General features: G+C 29.8%; 1 protein-coding gene across 1 annotated transcript in view; it reads left to right on the top strand.

The window, feature by feature from the left end:
• The first annotated feature begins 5,248 nt into the window (after positions 1 to 5,248).
• The window catches only part of LOC142329017 (sodium-coupled neutral amino acid transporter 9 homolog), a 99,318-nt gene continuing 77,238 nt past the window's right edge, over positions 5,249 to 27,328 (top strand). Inside the window, exons 1-3 of the mRNA XM_075373262.1 lie at positions 5,249 to 5,684; positions 10,572 to 10,736; positions 25,092 to 25,161. Coding sequence (XP_075229377.1) covers positions 5,554 to 5,684; positions 10,572 to 10,736; positions 25,092 to 25,161 — 366 coding nt within the window. The 5' untranslated portion in view covers positions 5,249 to 5,553. The remainder of the gene's footprint in view (positions 5,685 to 10,571; positions 10,737 to 25,091; positions 25,162 to 27,328) is intronic.

The following is a 27,328-nucleotide window of genomic DNA, read 5'->3' on the forward strand; positions in this document are numbered from 1 at the left end:
CTTCTCAAGGTCGTTCAAAGGCACTATCAAACGTCACGTTACGTCACAGAATGCGCACGCATTTACACAGTAACGATGGCTTATTAGTTCAAAGGATACTCGAATTCCACCTAAACTGCAAAGTAAAGCCCAAACTTAAATAAATTCTTGTAAATGAAAGATTATAATTTAAAAAAAAAATAATAATTATTCAACGTCAGCCTACCACTGTTACTTCGTATAAAAAAAACCAAAAAAAAAACCAGAAAATCACGCACTTGACAGCAATTTTAAATTAAATCTCGTGTTACATATGCTCGTAAACGTATTCTTTTAACATTAGCGAAAAAATAAAAATAATTTAAGGATTTCATAATTATTAACATATGATTTTTTAATTCTTGCTTTTAAGACCACTAAAAAATACCTCCACTTCACGAAAAAAAAACATTAAACTGTATAATTAAAAACTGTACATAAACTAGCAATATTGGGTATTAATATTAATTTATTACTTAATTAAATAAACATTAATAAATAAATAAATTATTCAGATGAATAAATCTGATTGACAGGAAATGAGATCGGTCGTGAAAAATGTTACTTATGAAATTCATTAACTGTACAATTTTAAATAAAGAATTAACTGTAATCTAATGTTAACATGGAGAAAGGGTTTAAGATCTATATATTTTTAAATAAATAGTGCAAACAAATGTTTTATGTATAAAATGTGCTAAAAGAATATAATTATTAAATTTGAATGAGCTGATGTGAGAAACAACTTTTTCGTAAATTGTTTTCCGTAGCATTTGTACATATATACCCCAAATTATAATAAAAATTGTATTAATTATTGTAAACAAATTCTTCTAAATTGAAATTTTTTTCAGTGATTTTATGTTTCCTGATGTTTTTATAAATAGAAATATACTTAATACATGTAAATAAAAATTACTTTATTATTTTAATCGACTTCAAAAAATAATGGAGGTCCTTAATTCAACTCGTATGCATTTTTAGTAGTTTTACTCTTTATCGAATGGACCGGTTTCAATAATTTAATTTTCTATTTTACTAGTCGGTCCGCCTAGCCAGAACCTGGGATCCTCGGGACTCAGGTCAGCCCAGACGAATTTCGGAGCCAATTCAGAGGCTCCTTGGGGCCTCCCGGGGCGAAGGGACCTACCACATAACCGCAGAGCTCGCTTCGCTCGTTGTTCCCATCTACCCAGAGCAATCCACCCCATGGACCTCTCCCACACCTCATGGTTGTAAGAATAATACTGATAAATAATAATTACAGTATTCAGGTTTTATAGAAACCTGTAAAAGAAACTAAATTAAAAAAGATAGAATAATAGTAACTATGATAACTAAAGTACACACAACTTTGACGACGAAAGATTCATAATTTATTTCTTTGCCATGGTGGTAGAAATATAATAATGAAGTGAAAAGATTAATCTATTTTTTCCTTAATGAATATTTTTAATTCACTACTTTTCTTGGGGGCGAAGAAATAATGAATATTTCTAATATCTTAACCTTCAAGGGAGCCAGGGCATCGGTCGATGACTTAAACTCTTCCCTGGGATAACATGAATGTATCCTGCAAATTTGAAAGTATTGATCAGTTGGTTCTGATAACAAACAGACAAAATTTATATATATATATATTTCGGAATAACCGTGATCTGTTAAATCGGGAGTGTATCTGATGCATGCGAAACTAAGCCTTCAGTCTATTAACAAATACTATATAATGGGTAACTCGCTAAATTTGGTAATTTAACAATTACCCAATTTTGAAAATCGAACGATTGTTTACAGAGATATTATAAGAGCATCCCATTGCACCTCCCAAAACAGCGCCTCAGAGGCAGCACGTTTATTACCAGAGATGATGGTGATGATTGGTCTAGCCTCCCACGAGGTGCTCGCTACCTCACCACTCTAGCCTCACACGCAGTCCCCAGGGGAAGCCCATTATTGTTGAACAGAAATTTTTTACATTTTTATTTTATTTAATTCTATTATTTTTGTAATATTATTCGTTCGATTGATTCGAATCATTCAGCTCGCAATTCATTAATTCAATCTATTGAAGTTTGTGCTTCAACCGGCAAATCAAATGTTTTTTTTTTATCCCGAACAAACAAAAACCGTTCTCTTTATAAAACAGTATAGGTAGCAATTCTTCTCGTGGATTGTTATATTTTTGTATATTTTTACTCTTCTGGCTAAAGCTCTATTTCTCCTGCAGCGGTATAGCAAATAAAGGGAAAGTATAAGGGACAGTTAAAATTTTGGGTATGGAATTTTTGCAAATGTCGACCGTTTCAAGATCCTCTTAGTCCAAAAAACACCAGAAAATTATTGAAATCTTCGGTAAATATGTATACATATGTAAATGAATTGGCCTAAATTTTGATTTCTTCGGATTAGCTCAACATAATTTCTTCGGAAAAGGCTGAAAATGTTTCTATATTCGGGGCATTGCTGGCATTAAATTTTGAACTAAATTAAAAAAAGGGTAGTTTTTGCCATATTTAAATTTTGACATTTTGTATTTTCTTCTAAAATTGAGCTTTAGCACAATGAATGACTTAAATTATTTAAAATTCCAAGTCTAAAATCAATCGAATTTAAGGAAGGAGGATATCTAACATTAGTTTTGAACAATGTTTGCCTGATAGATCCAAAACCCGTGGACAAAGAAACTGAAGTCTGGCACAAGTGTTTGGCTATATATAAGTATATGCATATATATATATATATATATATATATATATATATATATATACTTTTATTTTGTAAAGTATTCTATTTTAGCCTTGTCCAGGCCTTGAATATTCCACCAAACCGTGTCAATTCATTTTTTATTGAAGTAAATAATTATCCTAATAAATAAACTTTTAAGCGCAAAAGAAGGCTGAATAGGACCCGTAAATATCTTTTTTTAACTTTAGTTTATCCCATGCGGCCCGACTTAAGAATTTTTTTTTTAAGAAGTCAAATTCTGTTACTGAACGTTTTCATATTTTTCGCAATTGTACTATAAACATTGCATAATTAATTCATTACTATTTAAAAACTATGCGATGTTTTGAAATAAAAAATGTGTCAAGCGCAAAGCAGGGAGGGAAAGTTATGCAACCCTTTGCCGGTCTTTTTCAACATAATTACAATCGAAAATTTTTTAAGAATATCAATTATTAATTACAATAACGAATTTGAGGATATTTTTAGTTATCTTTTGATTTCATCACCATTGCTTAGTACTGGAATTTTATAGCGTAATGATGTATTGTTTGGTTCTATATATAAGATATTTTTTAATAAAAATTCAAAAAAATAGTTGGAAAATTTAAGGTCATTAAATATTCCTTCATTCTTGAAAACCTTTGTTCATTTAGAAACAATTTCTTTCCACTATTTATATATATATATATATATATATATTTTTTTTTTTGAAACGCTATTTTAAATCGTCGATTGACTGTCAGAGAACTTCCAGAAGAGGTTAGCATCTCAATTGGTTCATGCTGTAAGATTCTGACTGAAAAACTGAACGTGCATCGAGTTGCAGCAAAATTTGTTGCTCGTTTGACGACCGAACAGCATAATGAACACCGACTGGACATTTGTCGGCAACTTCCTGAACAAGCCGATGACGATGAAACATTCATTCAAAGGATCACAACAGGAGACGAAAGCCGGGTTTACGGCTACGATATCGAGACAAAAGTTCAATCATCACAACGGGTCGCCAAAGGATCTCCACGCTACAAGAAAGCACGTCAGTTAGATCCGACGTCAAAGTGATGTTCTCTGTTTTTTCAATTTCACTGGAATCGTGCGTTTTGAATTCTTGCCTCAAGGTGAAACAATGAACCGTGCGTACTATCAAGGTGTTTTAGAACGGTTACGCGAAAAAAATCCGCAAAAAGAGACCAGTTACGAGGCGAGACAACTCATGGTTCTTTCATTGCGACGATGCGCCCGCACACTCGGCTTTGTCAATTCGTCAGTTTCGGGTCAAAAATCAGAAGACTGTCCTCCCTCAGCCTACCTATTCACCAGACCTGGCTCCTTGCGATTTTTTTCTTATATCCGAAATTAAAGCCAGTGATGAAAGGACGCCGTTTTGAGACTATTGATGATATTAAAACAAATTCGTCACGGACCTTAAAGGTCATTTCAAATGAAGCTATCCAGGACTGCTTCGCGAAGTGGAAACACCGCTGGGAAAAGTGTGTGAATAAGGGAGGAGAGTACTTTGAAGGGGACAAGGACCAATTATCTGTCAAATTAATAAGAAAGATTAAAAAAATTAAGTTCGGTTATTTTTTGAACATACCTCGTACAAAACTCTGTACGAGGTATTGTCTGCTCTGTATGTGTGTGTGTGTGTGTGTGTACCCGCGCGCGCGCGCGCGCGGGTACACACACACACACACACACAGAGCAATACAATACAATTGTATACACATACAAGTTTTTCCAAATTTTTATAAGCATTCAGTATACGAAAATACGTAATAATAATAAAAAAATAAAATAAAAAGAAGAATGAAAGAAAATATTTTTTTCTTTTACCTTTACTTATTCAGATTAAACAAGCCAGAACAATTAAAGAAAGTAATTCAATGCCTTTAATCTTCCAACATATATTGTAAGAATGGTATTTTTTTTAAATAATTAAACCGGATAAAAACCTTGAGAGTAGTTAAAAATAAGATGCCATTCATAATTGAAGCAATTACAAAAAAAATGTAAGTAAATATAAATAAACATTGTTTTTTTTAAATAATATACTGGTGTTTATATTTTTAATGTTTCAAAACTGACAGAAGGGAAGGAAAAACTGATCCGTACAAACAGTAGATTAAAAATAAATAATGCGTGAACAGTAAGTAGGTTTATGTAAATAAAAATTATTGCATTTTAAAATAAATATATTTTCATAAAAAAAAAGTACAAGGAAAATTTTTTAACGTAAATTATTTACTCTGCTTAGATTAAACTCTCAAGGGAGGTCTTTACAGATAGCATACTGTTCACTAGCGCGCGCACACTATACAAATACACTCTCACATAGACAAACAATACGTATCATATAATAATAATATAATTAGTTATTTAAAATTTTTTTTTTGTTACGATGAATAAATAAATATTAATTCATTCGAAAGAATCAACCCATGTGACCTAAGGCCATACAATTGTGGCGATAATATTAGAATTTATGAGAACAAATAATTAGCCTAAAGCAACACATACGACAAAGTACACAGTAGCCGTTCATCCTTCAATGTAAGAGATCGGATGATATAAAAAGCAGAGCCATCGATTTTACTCTTACAGCCGTCATAGTGAGACAGTACCCAACGTTTCGTCTCAAATTCGACGCGACGCGTGTTGTGCGGTAAATTTTATTTTTTTATTTTTAATAGATTATTAATACCTCGATGAATTATGAAATGTTAATTATAAATTTAATTTAGCGGGAGTGTTCAGTGATATTATTATTTCGATCGATCGAAAAGTTATTTTAATAATATAATTAAAATGGAAAATAAAAATCGATACCAAGCGTCGTTGAAAAAAATCAGATCTTTGGCAGATATAGACACAGATAGTGAACGTGAATCTCTTCTTCGACCGGTATGCTCTTCAAGTGATAACGAACACAAATTATGGTAATATGTCATTCAAAAATATAATTATTGTAATATTTAATTTTAATTTTTTTTAAGAGTTAAATAATGATTTTTTGCGGACTAACCAACCGTATCGAAAAATAGTTTTTAAAAAATAGTTTCATTACTTACCGACATTGTGAAATAGCAGTTAAATAGTTAATTTTTTATCAGTGATCGAGATGGTAAATATGCACCTCTTGGTAAATTTTAACTCTTTTAAAAAAGTTTTTAATTTTTAAAGAAAAACTTATGAAATTTCATCCTGGAAGAGCTATTATTAAACATTGGTAAAAAGATAAAAAAATTAATTTTAATAAATAAATGAATTATTAATAAATGAAATATATATATATATATATATTTATTGTGTGCGTGCGCGCGCGCGCGCGCGCGTGTGTGTGTGTGTGTGTGTGTGTGTGTGTGTGTGTGTGTGTGTGTGTGTGTGTGTGTGTGTGTGTGTGTGTGTGTGTGTAATAAAAATAAATTATAAAAGGAACATTTCAGTTCGTGATTTAAAATTTTATCAGTATTATGAAAACATTGACTCAAGCTTCAAAACTCAGTCTAGCTTCTAATAATCAATGAAATATCTTTTTAAATTTCTTGATTGTACTGAAAAGGATGTTCATTATAATACCTTACAGAAAAAAATTTATTTATTTTTGTATAATGAGAATGTACAGAGAACCTACTTTAGAAGTATCCTTATTTTTTAATCCTTAAAGATAATTCCAAGGATTAGTCCACCGATTTCGATGACTATTTAAAAGATTTTTTTTTTAAATAAAAAGGAAATTCCTTTGATGGTATGATTGTTGTAAATCTTTTCTAGATAATTTATGATATTTATCTTTTTTACGTTATCGTTACTCGATGTTGAATTTTACTTTCCCAAGTATAGTATAGTATTTTCTATTTATATACCGCTTAAGCATTAACGGGAAACTATACAGAGCTTATTAAAAATAAGTTTTTTTTAAGTTTTGTCCCTTAAAGAAAGACGTTAAAAAAAATTTTAACAAAAAAATAAATTGTAGATAATCTGCGAAACATTTTTTTCCCGATGGTACAACATCCAAAAAATTTATTTTTGTCATACAGACGTTGGTGCATATCTACATACGTATGTATGTTGGCCTGTATTTGATCTATCACCCTGGACCCCGTTGACCGATTTTTTTCAAACTCGGTAGACAAGTATTACCTTCGGGGGGGGGGGGGGGGGGTAAGAATGTTTTACATTTATGCAAAAATTAGAAAAAGGAATAGGATATTTTGGTCGAAATAGAATTCCAAATCTTCATAGAGGTAATTGAACAAAATAATATTTCTTACTAAAGTTGAAGGTTTTTTTATCGATATAAAAAATTCCCAGAAATCTTTATTTAATATTCACTCCTCCAAAAAATTACTTGATTTAAAAAAAATCTTTTTAGCTATATCTTGTTTCAGAAAAGAAGTTAATGCAAGTTATTTTTATCTATATTCTACATCGATAGGCCATCGAAATACTACAAAAATCTTTTGCACGACCCACTCAGTGGTCAGTGGATTAAAAAATTTTTTTTTTTAATTTTTAAAAGATTCTTTAAAAATCTATTTTAAATTTAAATCGATCTCACAAGTTACCCACTGCATTTAGAATGTACAATTTTTAATCTTTTGATAGCTTACTCTTTAGTTTTCTTTACAAAAAAATTTGCCAAAAATTTTCTTTCCCTTCCCAGAAAATTACAACTTTGTTTATTTAAATTTTGACTGTATCTTTGCATTTTTTAAGCAGTTTAAAAAGATTATTTTTTAGATTTATTATCATCACTTATGGATTATTTTTTAAATTTATTTTACCCGATTGCTTCCCCTTGAGTAAAGCCCCCCAAAAAGAAATGTTTTCGTAATTTTAAATTTTTAATGCTGAAAACAAATTTTGTTAAATAATAAAGTAACTAAAATAACTACACATACCTCTCTTAATGGGGGAAGCTTTTTTCCCACATTAAAAAACTAGACCTTTGTTTTTGATTTCGATTTTAATTTATTTAAAATCAATTTTTTGTGAATATTTTTTTTAAAAAAGCCCCCTGATGTATGACTCCCCAAATAACTTAAAATAATTAAATTATTAAATTGATAGTTTCTGGCGTAACCAGAGATTCTTTTTAAAAATGAATTACCAAACTTGACCGGCGTAGCCGGTATTCATTCTGTTATTTAAAATATTTTGTATTATAACTGAAGAAAACTATCTGAAACAAAATCCCAGCATAAAAGAATAATAACACATTTACTCTATAACTAACTGCATTCCAGAGAACCTTAACTGACGCTCGGTTGTAGTCATTTAACATAATTGTTTTTTAACGCATTCCTTTTCGTATTTTTATCAAGACTGAACTTACTTGTTTTTATATGTTTATTACGAATGAATTGTTTTCATATGGATCTAATTAAGGATTAATGAGTTATTTTTCATTTATAGGTTTCTTCTACAAAAAAGTTTTTTTTAAATAAATAAATTATAAGATTTTTAAAAAATTAGGGGGAAAATGTATTTCATCTTTTTTTTTATATAAAATAAAAGGAAATTTTTACCATAAAACTAATAAGTCGTTAAATAACATGTGAGAATAAAGCGCACGTGAATTATAAAATATAATGAAATATATTAATATTATTGCATCATTTTAAAATATAATTAATCAAAAAACTTCTTGTAGTTAATTTAATTAAAAAAAAAAAAAAAAAAAAAAAAAAAAATGGAATCGTACAGGTCGGTTAACAGTTCACAATGATTAGAATTAAGTGTAGATATTTATAATTAATTATAGGCTATATATATATAGTCCAAACATCAATTTAAAATTTTCCAACAGATGGATAACGGTAATCCGTAATAAAAAAATTACAAATAGAAGAAATTATGTTATGGAAAAAAATAATAATAACACTGATCAACAATGATTTTGTTAAATGAGAGTAAATAGAATTTTTATGCTAATTTCAAATATGGAATTAGAATTCTTCTATCAGGATTACTTTTTGTAACTACCATTCTTATTTTCAGGTAGTATCATGCATGAACTTCAGAAGCATAGCATTTTGTGAAAGAATTTTATTAGATTATTTATCAAATAAATAGTTTTTGTTTATTTATAGAGTCCTTTAATTGTTGTACATTTATTTGTTACACATTAGTCATTATGTTTATTATTTACTCTATTCATCTCTAAGAAGATATCGCATAAACACATAGCAGACGAAAGGCGCTGCGGAACAGTATGCCTAAAAATATTACATACTAACAATTTTTTGTAATTCCTTACAAAATTTTATATTCACATCACACTTAATTTATTTATTTAACTATAATTATTATAATTTTAATTACTATTATAATTATTTATTTAATTTATATTCATGCTTAATTTTATACTAAACTTACAACTTTTTAATTCCTCACAAAATGTTTAATATTATAATAAAGCCTACGAAAACAGTAATATCCCGAACAATAACTACCATATTATTAAAAATAATTTAATAGGTAAAATATATAACTCGAATAAAACCTTACCGCTTCGAAACTTTAAGAAAATTTTTACTTTATTCTCTGTCAGTGTCCGACAAACACTGGATTCGTTCCATTATATCGATTCTTCTTCACTCCCGGAAGTTGGCGTCGACGATGAATCATCTCTAACATTAATTATTAGTTCATCAACCACAACATCGAGAAAATGATCTAAGTCTCATTTCTTTACTTCTTCTTTAACGTGCTTTACGCGTTGTTTCCATTTATCAGTTGATACCTTTCACGCCTTTTACAAGTAGGATTTTAACGTCTTTCATTTTATATGTATTATTATTTCGGGCAACATAGCCTTTTACTTGGCTCCACACTAACTCAATCGGATTAAGGTTACAGTGATAAGGGGGGAAGCCTTAAACACCGTATGACCTTTCGTGTTCTTTTGGAGTTTAGTTGTCTGACGAGTCAGTGTTTTGGATGATTTTTATTGACAAGATAAGTCTATTGACAATGTCGCTAGTGTTTTATTACTGGGAAGGAATAGTATGTTTTCCTTTTTTTTTATTTTTTGTTGTGGAAGGGGTTAATGACCACAGTAGTCGATGCCCCTAAAACATAAAAATATATATATATATTTGATGTATCATACATTCGTACTAATTTTCTTTGAATAAGTTATGAATGCTTGTAACAAACAGAAAATTGATCAGAACTTGAAAAACAGTAAACAGTTTTTCTGTTAGAAAGTATGCTAATTAGACTATCGGCAAGCGGCATTGGCAAATATAATAAAAAATTAAAAAAAAGATTTTGGGAGATGCAGTTATAAAATTATGAATTGACTTCACGTAAACCGCATTAATAAATCTTTTCATTGTTATATTACTATTTATACACAAGCCTAATTAAAAAAAATAGTCTAGATAGACAAAAAAAAAATAAAAATAAAAATGCAATAATTAAGAGTATTTTTTTTAAAATAAATAAAGCGTAACTATAAGGTTTTTTCTTTATACGCCGGTTTAAGATAAAAAGGTCTGTAACTTTCTCTTTTATTCGTAGTACAAATAATTGAAGAAATGACGTAGTCGCTAATAAATATGTTTACTTATCTATTTTGTTAAAAATAAATCGTGCGCGCGGGCCTGAATGTACATATATATATATATTCTTATAAATAAAATGTTCATGGGACATTGAAATATTATTACAATATAATTACCATATAATTTGTTTTAATTTGTCACGGTATTATGCAACAGATATTACACTAAATTATTAAAATTATTTTTTATTTATGTTGTAAAAAATGATTTCTTGTACATAATTATAATTATTTTTTGTTCTTAATTTAGGAGCACGCCACCATTACCATCGACATACATCTTCTACGATTCTGAAATAAGTGATATAGAATCTTCAAAATCAAATATTAATAATAATATAATGAAAAAAGAAGATTTAAATGAACGGCTTCATTTACTGAAAAATGGTGAAAACAATTATTCGTACAATATCAGGTAAATATAGTATATTAATTTTTGTTCATAAAACACTGATGTATTACCTTGAATTTATTACGATATAATTTCTGGTGTTTGTTAGAAGAAAAAAATATGTGATGTAGACATCACATGACTTCCTTGTACGCCTATTAAATTACATATATTTTTTATTACATTTTTTTTTTCATATTTTTGGTTTGTTATTATTGCATTATTTATCGCAAAACTTTTTTTACAATCAAAGGTTAATAATTATTAATAAATCAATATATTTAAATTAAAAAAAGGAAATGAAGTCGCATTCGAACCTATGCGCCTTCCCCTTGTAAGATCAAAATATTTCATTAATTACAATTTTATTGGGGTACAACTCCGGAACCAATGAAAATAAGTACCACTTATGATATATTGTTGAAAAGATCTCATTCAGGGCTTATTAATGCAGTTAACAAAAAGTTCAAAATCCAAATTTTTTGGGATTTTGGGCTTTTTTGGACACTTTTGGTTCAGTCGATTATAATCAAAAGGAGACATGTTACAGCAGCCCTAAATTCAAAATTTCAACATTCTACGGCTAATCGTTTTTGAGTTATGCGGGATACGTACAAACGTCACGCCGAAAACCCGCTGGGTTGATCAAGTGGTGAACGCGTCTTCCCAAATCAGCTGATTTGAAAGTCGAGAGTTCCAGCGTTCAAGTCTTAGTCAGTTATTTTTACACGGATTTGAATACTTGATCGTGGATACCGGTGTTCTTTAGCGGAATTTTCTTTTCTTTTCTTTTTCCTATTTAGTCTCCGGCAACTACCGTTAGATAATTCTTCAGAGGATGAATGAGGATGATATGTATGAGTGTAACTGAAGTGTAGTCTTGTACATTCTCAGTTCGACCATTCCTGAGATGTGTGGTTAATTGAAACCAAACCACCAAACAACACCGGTATCCACGATCTAGTATTCAAATCCATGTAAAAATATCTGGCTTTACTAGGACTTGAACGCTGGAACTCTCGACTTCCAAATCAGTTGATTTGGAAAGACCCGTTAACCACTAGACCAACCCGGTGGGTTGTTCTTTGGCGGTTGGGTTTCAATTAACCACATATCTCAGGAATGGTCGAACTGAGAATGTACAAGACTACACTTCATTTACACTCATATATATCATCCTCTGAAGTATTATATGAAAGGTAATTACCGGAGGCTAAACAGGAAAAAGAAAGGAAGACGTCACGTCGAAACTAATCAAAATGGATTCAGGGATGGTCAAAATGGATATTTCCATTGAAATCTGATACCGAAATTTTTCGCAATCACAATACTTTCTTCGGCTTTACTTCGTACAACGAAGTACAGCCGATAACAGTTTTTTTTTTGTTTTTTGTTTAACCTCCGGGACCACCATTAGGAACTAGTTCAGAGTCATTGTTTTAGTCGTACAAGTCTAGGACTTTACCGTCACGCGGCGGCTACTGAGGATGACCATGCTCTACAGTCTCACCCCCTTGGCCTTTTAAGTAGAAAATTTAATCAATGCCCGATATTTAGAAGTAATCCGATTAAGTTTGGTCAAAATCAGTCCGGTAGTTCTGGAAATATAAGGTGATTTAGAGGCCAACACCGAACACACACGTGTACGTACATACCTATATTAACGTCCGAAAACCTATCATACGGTTTTTTGAGTTCTTTAGGTGTCAAACGTCAAGGTCCGGTGAAAACCGCATATGCCCAAATTGTATTGATTACAATACTTTCCCTTATATAGTTACAGCTCTACTATAGCCCTAATCTAGACGGGAAGTAATCCTTTCTAAAAGTAATAATTGATCGAACAGAGTAAGGTGCTATTTTAACTTATCTTATATGATAACTTATCTTTTGTCACTTCGACTGTTTATAATGCGCTTACAGCCAAACATACTTTTCATTTTTTATAAAATCTTAACAGTAAACTTTTTTGCTGTTAGGTACGGTAGCAAACCCAACCGGGTTGGTCTAGTGGTGAACGCGTCTACCCAAATCAGCTAATTTGGAAGACGAGAGTTCCTGTTCAAGTCCTAGTAAAGTCAGTGGCTTTTATACGGATTTGAATACTAGATCGTGGATACCGGTGTTCTTTGGCGGTTGGATTTCAATTAACTACACATCTCAGGAATGGTCGAACTGAGGCTGTACAAGACTACACTTCACTTACACTCTTACATATCATCCTCATTCATTCTCTGACGTAATACCTGAACGGTAATTTCCGGAGGTTAAAAAGGAAAAAGAGAGGTAGAATAGCAAAGAAGCTATTTTTTTTTATTTGTTTGCAATTAAGCTATTATTTGCAGTACGCATATGATTCTGTAATGATTTAAAAAAAAAAAAATTATTCCGAAATGGGAGCGACTAAAATAATACCCAGTACAAGTTAAGGAATCTTCAGTCTATTAATCCTTACTCACTAAGTCTCCGCTTTGGAGATGACTTTGTACATATCATTTTAAAAATATTTCTTGTGTATTTATTGTATATATATATATATATATATATATATATAGGTAATTTAGAAAAAAAATTAAAAAATATCAAAATTATACAGATTAATAGCAAATTACGGGAACCCTTAAATAACATTTTTACAGTTATACGTCGAAAAATGAAATTTAATAAATACATCTACCTGGAAACGATTTATTTTCTGATAAGAGATCACTACACCCCAAATATCCAAGAGGAGCTCCATGGATGACCAAATCAAAATTTTTAAATGGAAAGGATAATATTGTGAAAAATAATTTTAAGAGCAATGAATAGAACAATTTTAAGTAAATAATTTTGGGTTACGACAATCCTAACTAAAATGGCGGTCATTTAATATTTTTCCTAGTTTCAAAAGTGGTGCACAATACCTCTTAAATAACTGCTTAAGAATGAAAGACTTAAAAAAAAAATAGCAAGAGGTTTCACCTAAAAATGATTTATTTTTCGGTATGGGACCACTACTTAGAGTGTAACTTACTGTAGCCACTTTTGAAGCTATGAAAAACAATTAAGTGAGCACCATACTGATTAGAATTATCTTAGTTTAATGGTTTTTACGTAGAAGGTTTTGTTTTTCAATTCCCTTTAAATTGATGTGTCACAATTTTACCCTTTCCATTTGAAGTTTTTGAGTTTCGCCTCCTGATTTGAGAAGGGGTAGGCCTCTTCAAGCCCTCTGTCCCCTAAGGGGCTTGCGTTACCCCCTAGATACCTAGGGGTACCTCCCTAGGCACCTCTAGGGACTTGGATTATGATGATGTAATGCCGAAAAGAATATCGTTCTGAGGTAGGAAAATTTGATAAATTTAATTTTCTTTTTATTTAACAGTTAAAAAGTTATTTAAGTGTTGCCGTACTTTGTTAACACTATATATAAGTATTTTAAAACATATTATGATATAAATGAAGTACCCTGCATTAGTGATATCCGGTATCGCTGGGTATAATGGTTTCGATACGGTTAATACAGCAAGTTACTTTTGGAATTTGTTAAATCCTAAATAGTCAATACCGATCGAAAATTCAGAGTTATATTTTACTTTAATATTCCTTTATTTAATTAAATTTCGTTTTAAATTTCAACTTATTAATTAAGTACAAAATAAGCCAGGTTTTTCTGTTTGCAGAAATGCTAGTTAAATATATCACAATTTGTTTTTCTTGTAATAATAACCCTTCATAAAGTAATAAAAATAAATCCTTCGGTAGGTCTCAAACTAAAGTTGTTATAGTTATATTATATTACATTCCTCATAATTCTGTGGATGGAAATAAGATTTATTTAAACAAACGCCTGAGAGTGTTCTCAGGTGTTCTAAAAAAAAATTATCTACCCACATAAAAAAAAAAAATCAACTGATAACCAACTTTACAAAACTACCAAAATTTTCAATCTATAATTTCCAAATACTTTTAAAATCAAAATTAAGACAGTTAAATGTTTAAATTTTTTTTACCTCCTTGTACGAAGTAAAGGAAGTATTGGAATCGCGAAAAATTTCGATTTTCAGATTTCAACGGAAATATCCATTTTGACCATCCTTGAATCCATTTTGACTAGTTTCGGTGTGAGGTGTGTATGTACGTACGTACGTATCTCGTATAACACAAAAACGATTAGCTGTAGGATGTTGAAATTTTGGATTTACGACTGTTATAACATCTAGTTACGCACCTCTATTTTTGATTGCACTCTAATGAACCAAAAGTGTGCAAAAAAAAGCCCAAAATCCCCAATAAATTGGATTTTGGTATTTTTATTTACTGGAGTAATAAGCCTCATTGAGAGCTTTTCAATGATATATAATAGGTGTTACTTATTTTCATCAGTTCCAGAGTTATAGTCAAATAAAATTTAATTAATGAAATATTTAGATTTTACCAGGAAAGGCACATCGGTTCGAATCAGACATCAGCTCCGTTTTTTTAAATTTATTTATTTTTTAATTTAAGTATATAGATTTATTAATAATCATTAACGCGCGATAGTAAAAAAATGTACAATAAGTAATAATTATTCAATAATAAAAAAAAAAATATGAAAAAATCAGAATATTAGAGAAATAAAACTTATGTACTTTTAATAGTGTGTATATGTAATTTAATAGGCATTTTTAAATATTAATTGAAAATTATTATTTAGAATCTAATTATTTTTGGACTTTCTAGTCTAATTTTATCTAATTATTCTGGAATTTCTGTTTAATTTTATCTACATTAACGTTAACTACAGAGTTACCGTAAAATAGACTCTCACAAGAACATCATATACTCTGAGGCATACATTCCCGATATTTAGTAAATTGCAAAAAATTTTTATCTTTTATTTCATTACTCCTCTTTTATTTTCGGACAATATTCTACCTAAGTGGAGTTATCACCATTTAATTTATATGTTGTTTGTTGCCAATCATTAAATCGCTCTTTGGTTTGATATAATTCTGATCTTAATTTGTGTACACGTTCTCTCGTATTTAAATTTTCTCTCTCTTCATATTGATTATCCTCTCTTAATCTTTTTATTCTTTCTTTGGTTTTAACATTTTCTTCCTCTTTATATTTATCATCTTTTCTTATTTTTTTTTATTCTTTTCTTGCTCTTAATATTTTCTTCCCTTCATATTCATCTTCTTGTTGTTTTTTGAGATATATTTATTTCTTCATGTTATCTTTCTTTTTGCTATATCATTGATCTCTTTCATTTTTGATTATTCACTAAATAATCTAATAATAAAAACTGAATATGTTACACCGTGAGGTAAAAATTAACATTCGTAACTAATATAAAGGAGTTCACTTAACGGAATTGTTTAATTATTATTAACTTTTATTTATAATAAGGATAAATAAGGAAAATAAAATAAAAATAAATTGTAATAAGGATAAAATCAAAACCTAAACCGACAACTCTTGTTAACGTCTATATGCCTACAAGCGCCCATGATGATGATGAGGTAGAGTGTGTATACGAAGAGATTGATGAAGCAATTAAACACGTAAAAGGAGATGAAAATTTAATAATAGTTGGAGATTGGAATGCAAGCATTGGAAAAGGCAAGGAAGGAAATATAGTGGGTGAATACGGGCTAGGCAAAAGGAATGAAAGAGGGGACCGACTTATAGAGTTTTGCACGAAGTATAATTTAGTAATTGCCAACACCCAATTTAAAAATCATAATAGAAGAATATACACTTGGAAAAAGCCAGGCGATACTGCAAGGTATCAGATATATTATATCATGGTTAAGCAAAGATTTAGGAATCAACTCGTTGACTGCAAAACTTACCCTGGAGCAGACATTGATAGCGACCATAATTTGGTGATAATGAAATGTAGATTGGGGTTTAAAAACCTGAAGAAAAGGTGTCAGATGAATCGATGGAATTTAGAGAAGCTTGAGGAAGAGGAGGTAAAGAAGTTTTTTGAGGAGGACATCGCAAGAGGTCTGAGTAAAAAAGATAAGGTAGAAAATGTAGAAGAAGAATGGGAGAATGTTAAAAAGGAAATTCTTAAATCAGCAGAAGCAAACTTAGGCGGAATAAAGAGAACTGGTAGAAAACCTTGGGTTTCAGACGATATATTGCAGCTGATGGATGAACGTAGAAAATATAAGAATGCTAGTGATGAAGAAAGTAAAAGGAACTATCGGCAATTAAGAAATGCTATAAACAGGAAGTGCAAACTGGCGAAAGAAGAGTGGATTAAAGAAAAGTGTTCAGAAGTGGAAAGAGAAATGAACATTGGTAAAATAGATGGAACATACAGGAAAGTTAAGGAAAATTTTGGGGTACATAAATTAAAATCTAATAATGTGTTAAACAAAGATGGTACACCAATATATAATACGAAAGGTAAAGTCGATAGATGGGTGGAATATATTGAAGAGTTATACGGAGGAAATGAATTAGAAAATGGTGTTATAGAGGAAGTTGAGGAGGATGAAATGGGAGAAACAATACTGAGATCTGAATTTAAGAGAGCATTAAAAGATTTAAATGGCAGAAAGGCTCCTGGAATAGACGGAATACCTGTAGAATTACTGCGCAGTGCAGGTGAGGAAACGATTGATAGATTATACAAACTGGTGTGTAATATTTATGAAAAAGGGGAATTTTTGTCAGACTTCAAAAAAAGTGTTATACTCATGATACCAAAGAAAGCAGGGGCAGATAAATGTGAAGAATACTGAACAATTAGTTTAACTAGTCATGCATCAAAAATCTTAACTAGAATTCTATACAGAAGAATTGAGAGGAGAGTGGAAGAAGTGTTAGGAGAAGACCAATTTGGTTTCAGGAAAATTATAGGGACAAGGGAAGCAATTTTAGGCCTCAGATTAATAGTAGAAGGAAGAATAAAGAAAAACAAACCAACATACTTGGCGTTTATAGACCTAGAAAAGGCATTCAATAACGTAGACTGGAATAAATGTTCAGCATTTTAAAAAAATTAGGGTTCAAATACAGAGAAAGAAGAACAATTGCTAACATGTACAGGAACCAAACAGCAACAGTAATAATTGAAGAACATAAGAAAGAAGCCGTAATAAGAAAGGGAGTCCGACAAGGATGTTCCCTATCTCCGTTACTTTTTAATCTTTACATGGGACTAGCAGTTAATGATGTTAAAGAACAATTTAGATTCGGAGTAACAGTACAAGGTGAAAAGATAAAGATGCTACGATTTGCTGATGATATAGTAATTCAAGCCGAGAGTAAAAAGGATTTAGAAGAAATTAATGAACGGCATAGATGAAGTCCTACGCAAGAACTACCGCATGAAAATAAACAAGAACAAAACAAAAGTAATGAAATGTAGTAGAAATAACAAAGATAGACCACTGAATGTGAAAATAGGAGGAGAAAAAATTATGGAGGTAGAAGAATTTTGTTATTTGGGAAGTAGAATTACTAAAGCTGGACGAAGCAGGAGTGATATAAAATGCAGAATAGCACAAGGTAAACGAGCCTTCAGTAAGAAATATAATTTGTTTACATCAAAAATTAATTTAAATGTCAGGAAAAGATTTTTGAAAGTATATGTTTGGAGTGTCGCTTTATATAGAAGTGAAACTTGGACAATCGGAGTATCTGAAAAGAAAAGATTAGAAGCTTTTGAAATGCGGTGTTATAGGAGAATGTTAAAAATCAGATGGGTGGATAAAGTGACAAATGAAGAGGTATTGCGGCAAATAGATAAAGAAAGAAGCATTTGGAAAAATATAGTTAAAAGAAGAGACAGACTTATAGGCCACATACTAAGGCATCCTGGAATAGTCGCTTTAATATTGGAAGGACAGGTAGAAGGAAAAAAATGTGTAGACAGGCCACGTTTGGAATATGTAAAACAAATTGTTAGGGATGTAGGTTGTAGAGGGTGTATTGAAATGAAACGACTAGCACTAGATAGGGAATCTTGGAGAGCCACATCAAACCAGTCAAATGACTGAAGACAAAAAAAAAAAAATTAATAGGCGTAAAAGGATTATGTGGTGCCCACATCAGATTTTTTTTTTTAATTTGGTGATATCTTCTAAACGTTGAACAAAAAAAAGAATTATAAAAATATATCTAATAATATTTTTTTTTTAAAGTTTGGTTGAAGTTTTTCCTTTTAAAGTTTATTTTATGATTTTTTTTGTTTTAATTGAACCGATTAAGTTGATCTAATGCAACATGAAGATCATATATATTGTCAAAATAGGGAATAGCACTGTTTTAAAGAAGATTATTCATACCGGTTCGTGTACCCTCTCAATTTTCTTCTCGAAAAAAGTAATAAATCATATTATTGAACTTATAATAGTATAAAGGTTACAAATTAACCCTTCCTCAAGATAAGTTAAAAGTTATTATACTCGACCTTATTAATTCTTTATCTACGGAAATGTTAATAATAAAATATATTTTATTGTCTTAATAAAATCACAACGTGATTTAATAATACCAAAAATCATAATAATAAATTTCCGATGAGATTTTGAAAAAATAATGATATAACATACATCCGTAAATCAGAATATAAAATTTAAAGAACTTTTATTTATCAAATTTAATTTGTAATATACGAGTATTACTGTCGGCGCAGAAATTATATCCATTCGAATTTGAAGCCTTTCTAAAAAATAAAATACCACCCGATTTCAAAACAAGTCACATTAATATTAATAAAGATCTAATCTGCATTTAGTGAAGTTGAATTTTTATATTTTAATATCTTTTTTAAAAATATGCTCTGGAGAACGGAAAAAGACCTTGTACTTCCTTGTACGAAGTATTGTTATAGTGAAAAATTTCGGTTTTCAGATTTCAAAGGAAATATTCATTTGACCATCCCTGAATCTATTTTGACTAATTTTGGCGTGATGTCTCTACGTACGTATATATCTCACATAACTCAAAAACCATTAGGCGTAGGATGTTGAAATTTTGGATTTAGGACTGTTGTAACATCTAGTTGTGTACCTCCCCTTTTGATTGTAATCGACTGAACCAAAAGTGTCCAAAAAAGCCCAAAATCCAAAAAAAAATGGATTTTGGATTTTCCCTTAATTGCAATAATAAGCTCTCATTCATAAATTTTTAACGGCATATCATAAGTGGTACTTATTTTCATCTGTTCCAGGTTATAGCTAAATAAAATTTTAATTAATGAAATATTTGGATCTTACAAGGGGAAGACACATCGGTTCGATTCAGACTTCCCATCTCCTTTTTTTTAAATTTAAATATATTGATTTATTAATAATTATTAACCTGTGATTGTAAAAAAGCTTTTACGATAAATAATAATAACAAAAAATATCAGAATTTATTAATAAAATAAAATTTTATGTACTTTTTTTTAAAAAAATGATGAGTATATGTAATTTAATAGGCGTACAAGGAAGTCATATGGTGTCCACATCAGACCTTTTGAATCTTCTGTCGTTTAGCTTGATTTTGATAGCTTATTATTAAAAGCCTACCCCACCAATCCCGATTAAACATTTATACAGCATAACCCATTCCAATAATTTATCTATTCTTATATTTCAGATCGATATTTTTAACTGTTTGTTAACAACTTTCAATTGTAAAACCATTTTATCTTGGTAACTGTACGATATAGAAACAGAGGTCCCAGCTCTGTGAGTCGTTCGAAATTGTTTTTTTTTCTTTCTGAATATCATATTTTATTAAAACTAATAATATTTTACTAAAGAATTTTTGTGCGAAAAAATAATTCCGTTAATTAACTGAGCTGCTCAATGAGGAAGAATTATAGGGAGAATGTCATTTCTCTCCCTCGGCTATTTGCATGTTATATGGTTGCCAAAATGTTACTTTTAAAAGTTTCATAAATTATATCGCTTCAAAGTAGTAGAGATTAGATTGTATTTCTCATTTTATTTACTTCCCTTTCTTTTAGTAATTCATTTACGTATAACATACTTTTCCGGATTGGTAGTTAATTATAGATAGAAAACTCAAAAAAATTATGTTTTTCCGTTATCACACCAAAAACATATAAAAAAAAATTATTACAAAATGAAAGTTCAACCTAACAAACAAAGAATAAAATTATGTAAATTTTGATGTGATTTGTTTTGAAATAGAATTGATAGTTTGTTTTTTATTAGGCGTCAAACTCCAGTGCACGTAATTTCTGCGTAGACAATAACAATATTTTACATTTTCCATTAGGCCTACATTATTGTACTCGCATATCTATTTTAGGTGTTTAGGAACAAGCAACTTGATTTTACAATTTTTATTATTATTATTATTATCTTCCATTAATTAGCAAGAGCAATTTATAAGACACCACTTACACCAGAACGCTTAGAATTTTTTCTTAGAAAACATTTTTTATTCTTCTTCTCTTAATTAAAATAAACTTGTAAAATTTAAGTGCATTGATACAGTGGGTTGAATGGGAAAAATTACTACATTAATTGTTCGATGGGATTGAAAAAATATATCGTATATTTTATTAATATATAAATGTATTAATACATTCGTAAATACGTCCGCCGTTACTTATGTAAATAAATTAGAATTACCGAATAATGGTTTATTTTTAATTATAAATTGAAAAGGTTAAAAAACCTCCAGATATTAAAAAATTGTAGATTTTTTAAATGTTAAAACACGATTACGATTTTATTCTAGTAGTAAAGAAATTTTTACTTTGGTGGACTGAGCCACATTCCTGTACCGTATTCTTATCCACTCGTTGACGCCGGAGTCGGTGCCATTTAAAAACTCATTCAAAGGACAAAAAAAAAAAAATGCGATCGGGGCTGTACGGTAGATGTGGCAACATCTTCCAAACCAACTTTTTTACTTCCATGTTCGAACTAAAGGAAGTATTATGATCGCGAAAAATTTCGGTTTTCAGATTTCAACTGAAATATCCATTTTGACCATCCCTGAAACCATTTTGACCAGTTTCGGCGTGACGTCTATACGTATCTCGTACAACTCAACAACGATTAGCGTAGAATGTTGAAATTTTGGATTTAGGACTGTTGTAACATCTAATTATGCACCTCCCCTTTTGATTGTAACTGACTGAACAAAGATTATCCAAAAAAAAACAAGATCCTAACAAATTTGATTTTGAACTTTGTTTAACTGCAGTAGTAAGCCCTCATTGAGAGCTTTTCAACGATATATAATAAGTGGTACTTATTTTCATCGGTTTCAGAGTTATAGCCAAATAGAATTTTAATTAATGAAATATTTGGATCTTATAAGGGGAAGGCACATCGGTTCAAATCCGACTTCATCTCCTTTTTTTAACTTTTTTTTAATTTAAATTTATTGATTTATTAATAATTATTAACCTCTAATTGTAATAAAAATTTTACAATAAATCACAATTCAATAAAATTTTGTTTAAAAAATACCAGAAGTTATTAATGAGATAAAATGTTATGTACTTTTCATTTTAATTAAATATGTATGTGTAATTTAATAGGCGTACAAGGAAGACATCTGATGTCCACATCAAATTTTTTTGTATACATATTAAATACGACGGTATAAATGATTATTTCCTATACATTTTACATCAATTTTCTCAAAATTAAATTATCTACAAGTTTTGTTAATAAATTTTAGTCGTTTATTAGTCAAGTCATTCAACAAAATTTTTGTATTACAGACGTAGAAAAGTATGTTTTTACGTAACAAATGTTTTTGTTTTACGTCGGATATTATGAAAACTACTAGTTATATGATTCTGAAACCTGCTTTATTTAATCTAAGAGATCCAAAACCATAAGAAACCATCAAATTTACCCCTTAATTTAGGTTCCTACAATTAAGTTTGGTTTTATTTCACTCTTTGCCCAGAACTTTTTCGTTAGCCGTAATTCGCTAACCGATGTTTATATGAAGCTTTTTCATTATTTTCGCTAGTAAAATGAACTCAGAAAGCGCCGGTAACACTATTTGAATCACTGTACTTCGAACCATTAAATCCTCTGCGGTATAAAATTGGAAGGGGGTGTTTCAAAATTCAAAAAATGGTGGATCGGTTGATTCAGTATCATTCATGAAATATATTCAAGTAGAATATTCCACTTATTAATTTTATAGTAATTACGTTGTGAAATATTAAAAGAGTTTAAGTATATTCTTTAGTACCGGGTAGAATCAAGTACGAATTAGGTAGCCGAATTCACTTTTCACACTATATACAGCATATTAAATAATAGAAATAATGTTTACCTACAATTGTCATTTTCAGGTAGGACATACAATTCAATTTTTTTTTTATTATGAGAGAGAAAGATGTATATGTATAGATTTTACCGGCGTTATTTAAATTTTTTGACGTTGAAAGTATATTCAGATTTGCTATTCTAATGTGATCGATTATTCAGAGTGAGGTTATCATGGCGTATACCGACTTCAGCTTAGTTTAATAAGAATATTTGGGATAGAAGTGAAGGACAACCCGGGTAAAGACGAGTTAGAATATTATAAAACACAATTAAAAATTAATAAAAAATTTTACATAAAAATTCAAATAAAAATTAATTAAAATCAAAATATTAGAATTTACTTTCTATTGCGGTATTAAAAATCTAATTCCCAATGCAATAACATTTCTTTTGGAAGAAATAAAAAAGTCGATAGTTTGGAAGTAAGTAAAAGATTAGGAAATTTATATGAATCAAAATTTAAAAAAAAAAAAATATCAAAATATCTTTTCTAGAATTTTTTTCAAATAATTTTTTCCAATATTTTCGAAGGTAAAAAATTTGTAAGAGAAATTTTCAATAATTAAATTTTTTAGACATAAGAATCTACGCTTGTGTTTTTAAATATATATATATATATATATATAATCCTGTACAGTTAATTATTCTAATAGATAAATTATTACATCAAATTTCAAGGTGGTAAGTTAAACAGCACTAGATAGGGAATCTTGGAGAGCTGCATCAAACCTTCGTACAAAGGTACAATCTTCGTACAAAGGTTGAAGAAAGCAAGGCATTAAAATCTGAGAATGAAGTCCATATGAGAGAACGTCCTTTTTTTTATTTTACCTGAAATTTTATGTTTCAGGAACTGTTTAACTTTTTTTTTCTTCTTTTATTTTTGTCTTCAGTCATTTTGACTTATCATTTTTGAGTTATGCGAGCTACATAAGTACATAATATGTACAGACATCACGCCGAAACTAGTCAAAATGGATTCAGGGATGATAAAATTGGATATTTCCGTTGAAATTTGAAAACCGAAATTTTTCGCGGTCAGAATTCTTCGTATAAGGACGTTATATGTAATAAAAGTTGTTTGTTTTATTTATCATTATGAAAATATTTTCATTATTTGAACTTTAAAAAATGACGGTTGTTATGTTTGTTTTATATACATATGTTATTTACAATGAAGAATTGCTTTTATTAGCTTGCATCATCGTGTCATAATACAAACGTATTACTATTATTATTATTAGTTATAAGGATAAAATTATATCATCATCATCATCATAAATAAGTCATTTATTTAGTAAACTGTTCAATAACAACATATAATAATAAAACTAATATACATCCAATTAACTGACTGTAATTGTACCCTATCTCTTTTTATTAAAGTTCTCTCTTTGTATACGATTTAAATGACACATTCGCGTTTTTTTACTCAAAGTTATTTCAGTATTAATTTTTTTTAAAATGTTCGTTAGGTACTGCTTTTAGTGTAAATAACTGAAAAGAAGGATTTCTGGTTGAGCGAAAACCTCAATTTATTTCATTGTTTAATTTTATTTTCTTTTAAAAAAAAGTAATTAACATTAAAATTAATACTTATTTTATTAATAATAGAAATAATTAGTTGAGGTAATCACTTCATCAACTAAAGTAATTTTAGTAACGATGATATTAATTTAAGATAATCGTATATAACTCATTTACATGCGATAACCTCGCACAGGGAACGATAATAACAGGTACGATGTCAATGAGCGAAGTATAAAAACATCATCCCAATTTGCTATACGCTGAACTGTCAACTAAAATCAAGATTGATCCCCCACCATAATTCATTATGACCAATCGGGTTAAACTGAATTCCGATTGGTCGGTTAATGGTAATCAGCGCATTGATAATATAACATGAAATATTCTGATTGGGTTAATTTATGTTCAACGATTAGCGACAACTGAGTATTGTGTTTAATTGTAACCGATTTCAGATAATGCCGTATAATTAAATTGTCAGTTAATCGTATATTTCTACACAAAAAAATGAAGGAAGTATGAAAAAAGTAGGTATAATTAAATTCCTAGCACTCGTATGTAAAATAATATATCGAAATATATTGCTTTATTTCAGGAGAACGCATTGCAAACAAAATCTAAATAGAAACTACCATAGTTGTTCAGAACATTTAAAATACGACCAGGTAAGTAATAAAATCTATCTACGTGTGTTTATGTGTGTGAGTGTGCTTGATTGTTAAATATTACGCGTATTTTATTTCCATATACATTTTATTAGCTTTTGCTTTCCTTCCGTAAAATTTTATTAAAATAATTACCATAATTTATAAAAAAGATCGTAAATTATTACATCCTATCGGAGGTTTAAAAGTAATGAAATATATAATTTCATACCTGAAAGAGATTCTATACGTAAATGTTTACCCACTGTTAACAAATTTCAACTAAGATATTGTTGTGTTATATTAAAGTACAATTTATGAAATTTAAAAAAAAATTAAATAATGATCTCATACGGTTTTTAAGTAAGGGTATTTTATAATGCGGTGATATTTTTATTCTATATTAATAAAAATAGAAGTCTGTCTATGTACTTGAGCATCACATCTCAACCGTTTAATCGAGTTTGATGAAACTTATAAGATAGATCTATCATCTTAACCCGGTTAGGTTTTTGACCATCAAAAATTCGAAAACTACTGAACCGATTGAGCTTATTTTTGGTATACCTAAGTCATTAGTTTAGACATTTGGAACCATAAAACCTCTGACCCGCAAAATTGGAGCGGATTTTTAAAATAAATTCAAGGACAACTGAATATTATGTGAGTGAAAAAGAGTGATATAAATGGTTACTTAGATTTTCTGATCGGTAAGGCATATTAAAATTTGCAGATCTTTTCTGTTTCTCCCCCACATTTTTTTTTTTTTATAAGAATAACACCTTAAACTCATTAAGAAAATAATAATTGTTATTTTTTAGTAACTTACCCTAATGTAATGTAGCTAGCGAGCGTAGGTTATGTTTGATTAGATCAAACGTCTCCAAACTTTTTAACCTAAGGGCCACACTGACTCCTCCACACTAGGAGGAAGTGTTTTTTAAGAGCCGTATATGTCACTCATATTAAGTCCTTTCAACAAAAAATTATTTTCTTTCAATCTAAATTGAATAAAAAATATTTCACGCTTTGTAATACGTGCCAAACATTTTTTCAGTAAACTGAGACTCCATTTCCGGTAGATTTCGCAGTTGAAACTTTGGGTGCGAAATTAAATTTTGCGTCTTGTTTTTCAGATTTTGATGCAATTGCAAACCATATCAAGATTATTCAAAATCATTTTAACGTCGATATAGAAACCTTTTCGCCACAACTTCTAAAGGAATTGAATGATTTGCAGTGTAGTGATATTTTTAAAGAAAAATATTTAAAGTCATCATTGCTGGTATTTTATAAGTCTTCCACTCACACAATTTGATCATTTACATAAATTTGCTTGTGGCTTTTTTCCGCTTTCGGCAATATTTATCTGTGTGAAAAAACCTTCTCCAAAGAAATATACAACAAATATTTACAGATCAAAATTAATTGATGAGCATTTGAAATAGCTATGGATAATTTGATAATTTCCAGTAGTAAATTAGAACCACAACTGCAAATAACTGTCAGTAGAACGTTACAGCGACATAAATGTCATTAATCGTAATTATAATGTTTAATTCCGTTATGTGAATTACCAATGTATGTCACGTATTGTAAGTTTTTAGGATAAATCTCATATCATAAATTATAGTCAAAATGTTCAATTTCATTATGTACATCAGTTATTGTGTTTAATAATCGTTCGTTAAATAAAAACATCTAATTTACGTGCATTGCAAATTTTACAATGTAATCAAAATGAACTACGGCGGACCGGATACCGGGCATGTCCACGGGCCGGATTAGTGGTACTCGCGAGCCGGTGTTGGCCTGCCGGTCGTAGTTTGGAAACTCCTGGATTAAATTATGTTGATTCCGTATAATGACGATCGTTTAACCTCTCTTTTACTGTTTAGTCTCTGGAACCACCGTAAGGTACTACTTCAGAGGATGAGTGAGGATGATATATATGAATCTAATGAAGTGTAGTCTTGTACAGTCTCAGTTCAACCATTCCTGATATGTGTGGTTAATTGAAACCCAACCACCAAAGAACACCGGTATCCACTATCTAGTATTCAAATCTGAATAAAAGTAACTGACTTTACTAGAGTCTGAACCTTAGAACTTTCGACTTTGAAATCAGCTTTGCGATGACGAGTTAACCACTTTGAGGCCAGGGGTCACACCTCCATTATTGACCTCG

Source organism: Lycorma delicatula, chromosome 8 (genome assembly GCF_047948215.1).
Source record: "Lycorma delicatula isolate Av1 chromosome 8, ASM4794821v1, whole genome shotgun sequence".
Classification (NCBI taxonomy): Eukaryota; Metazoa; Arthropoda; class Insecta; order Hemiptera; family Fulgoridae; genus Lycorma; species Lycorma delicatula.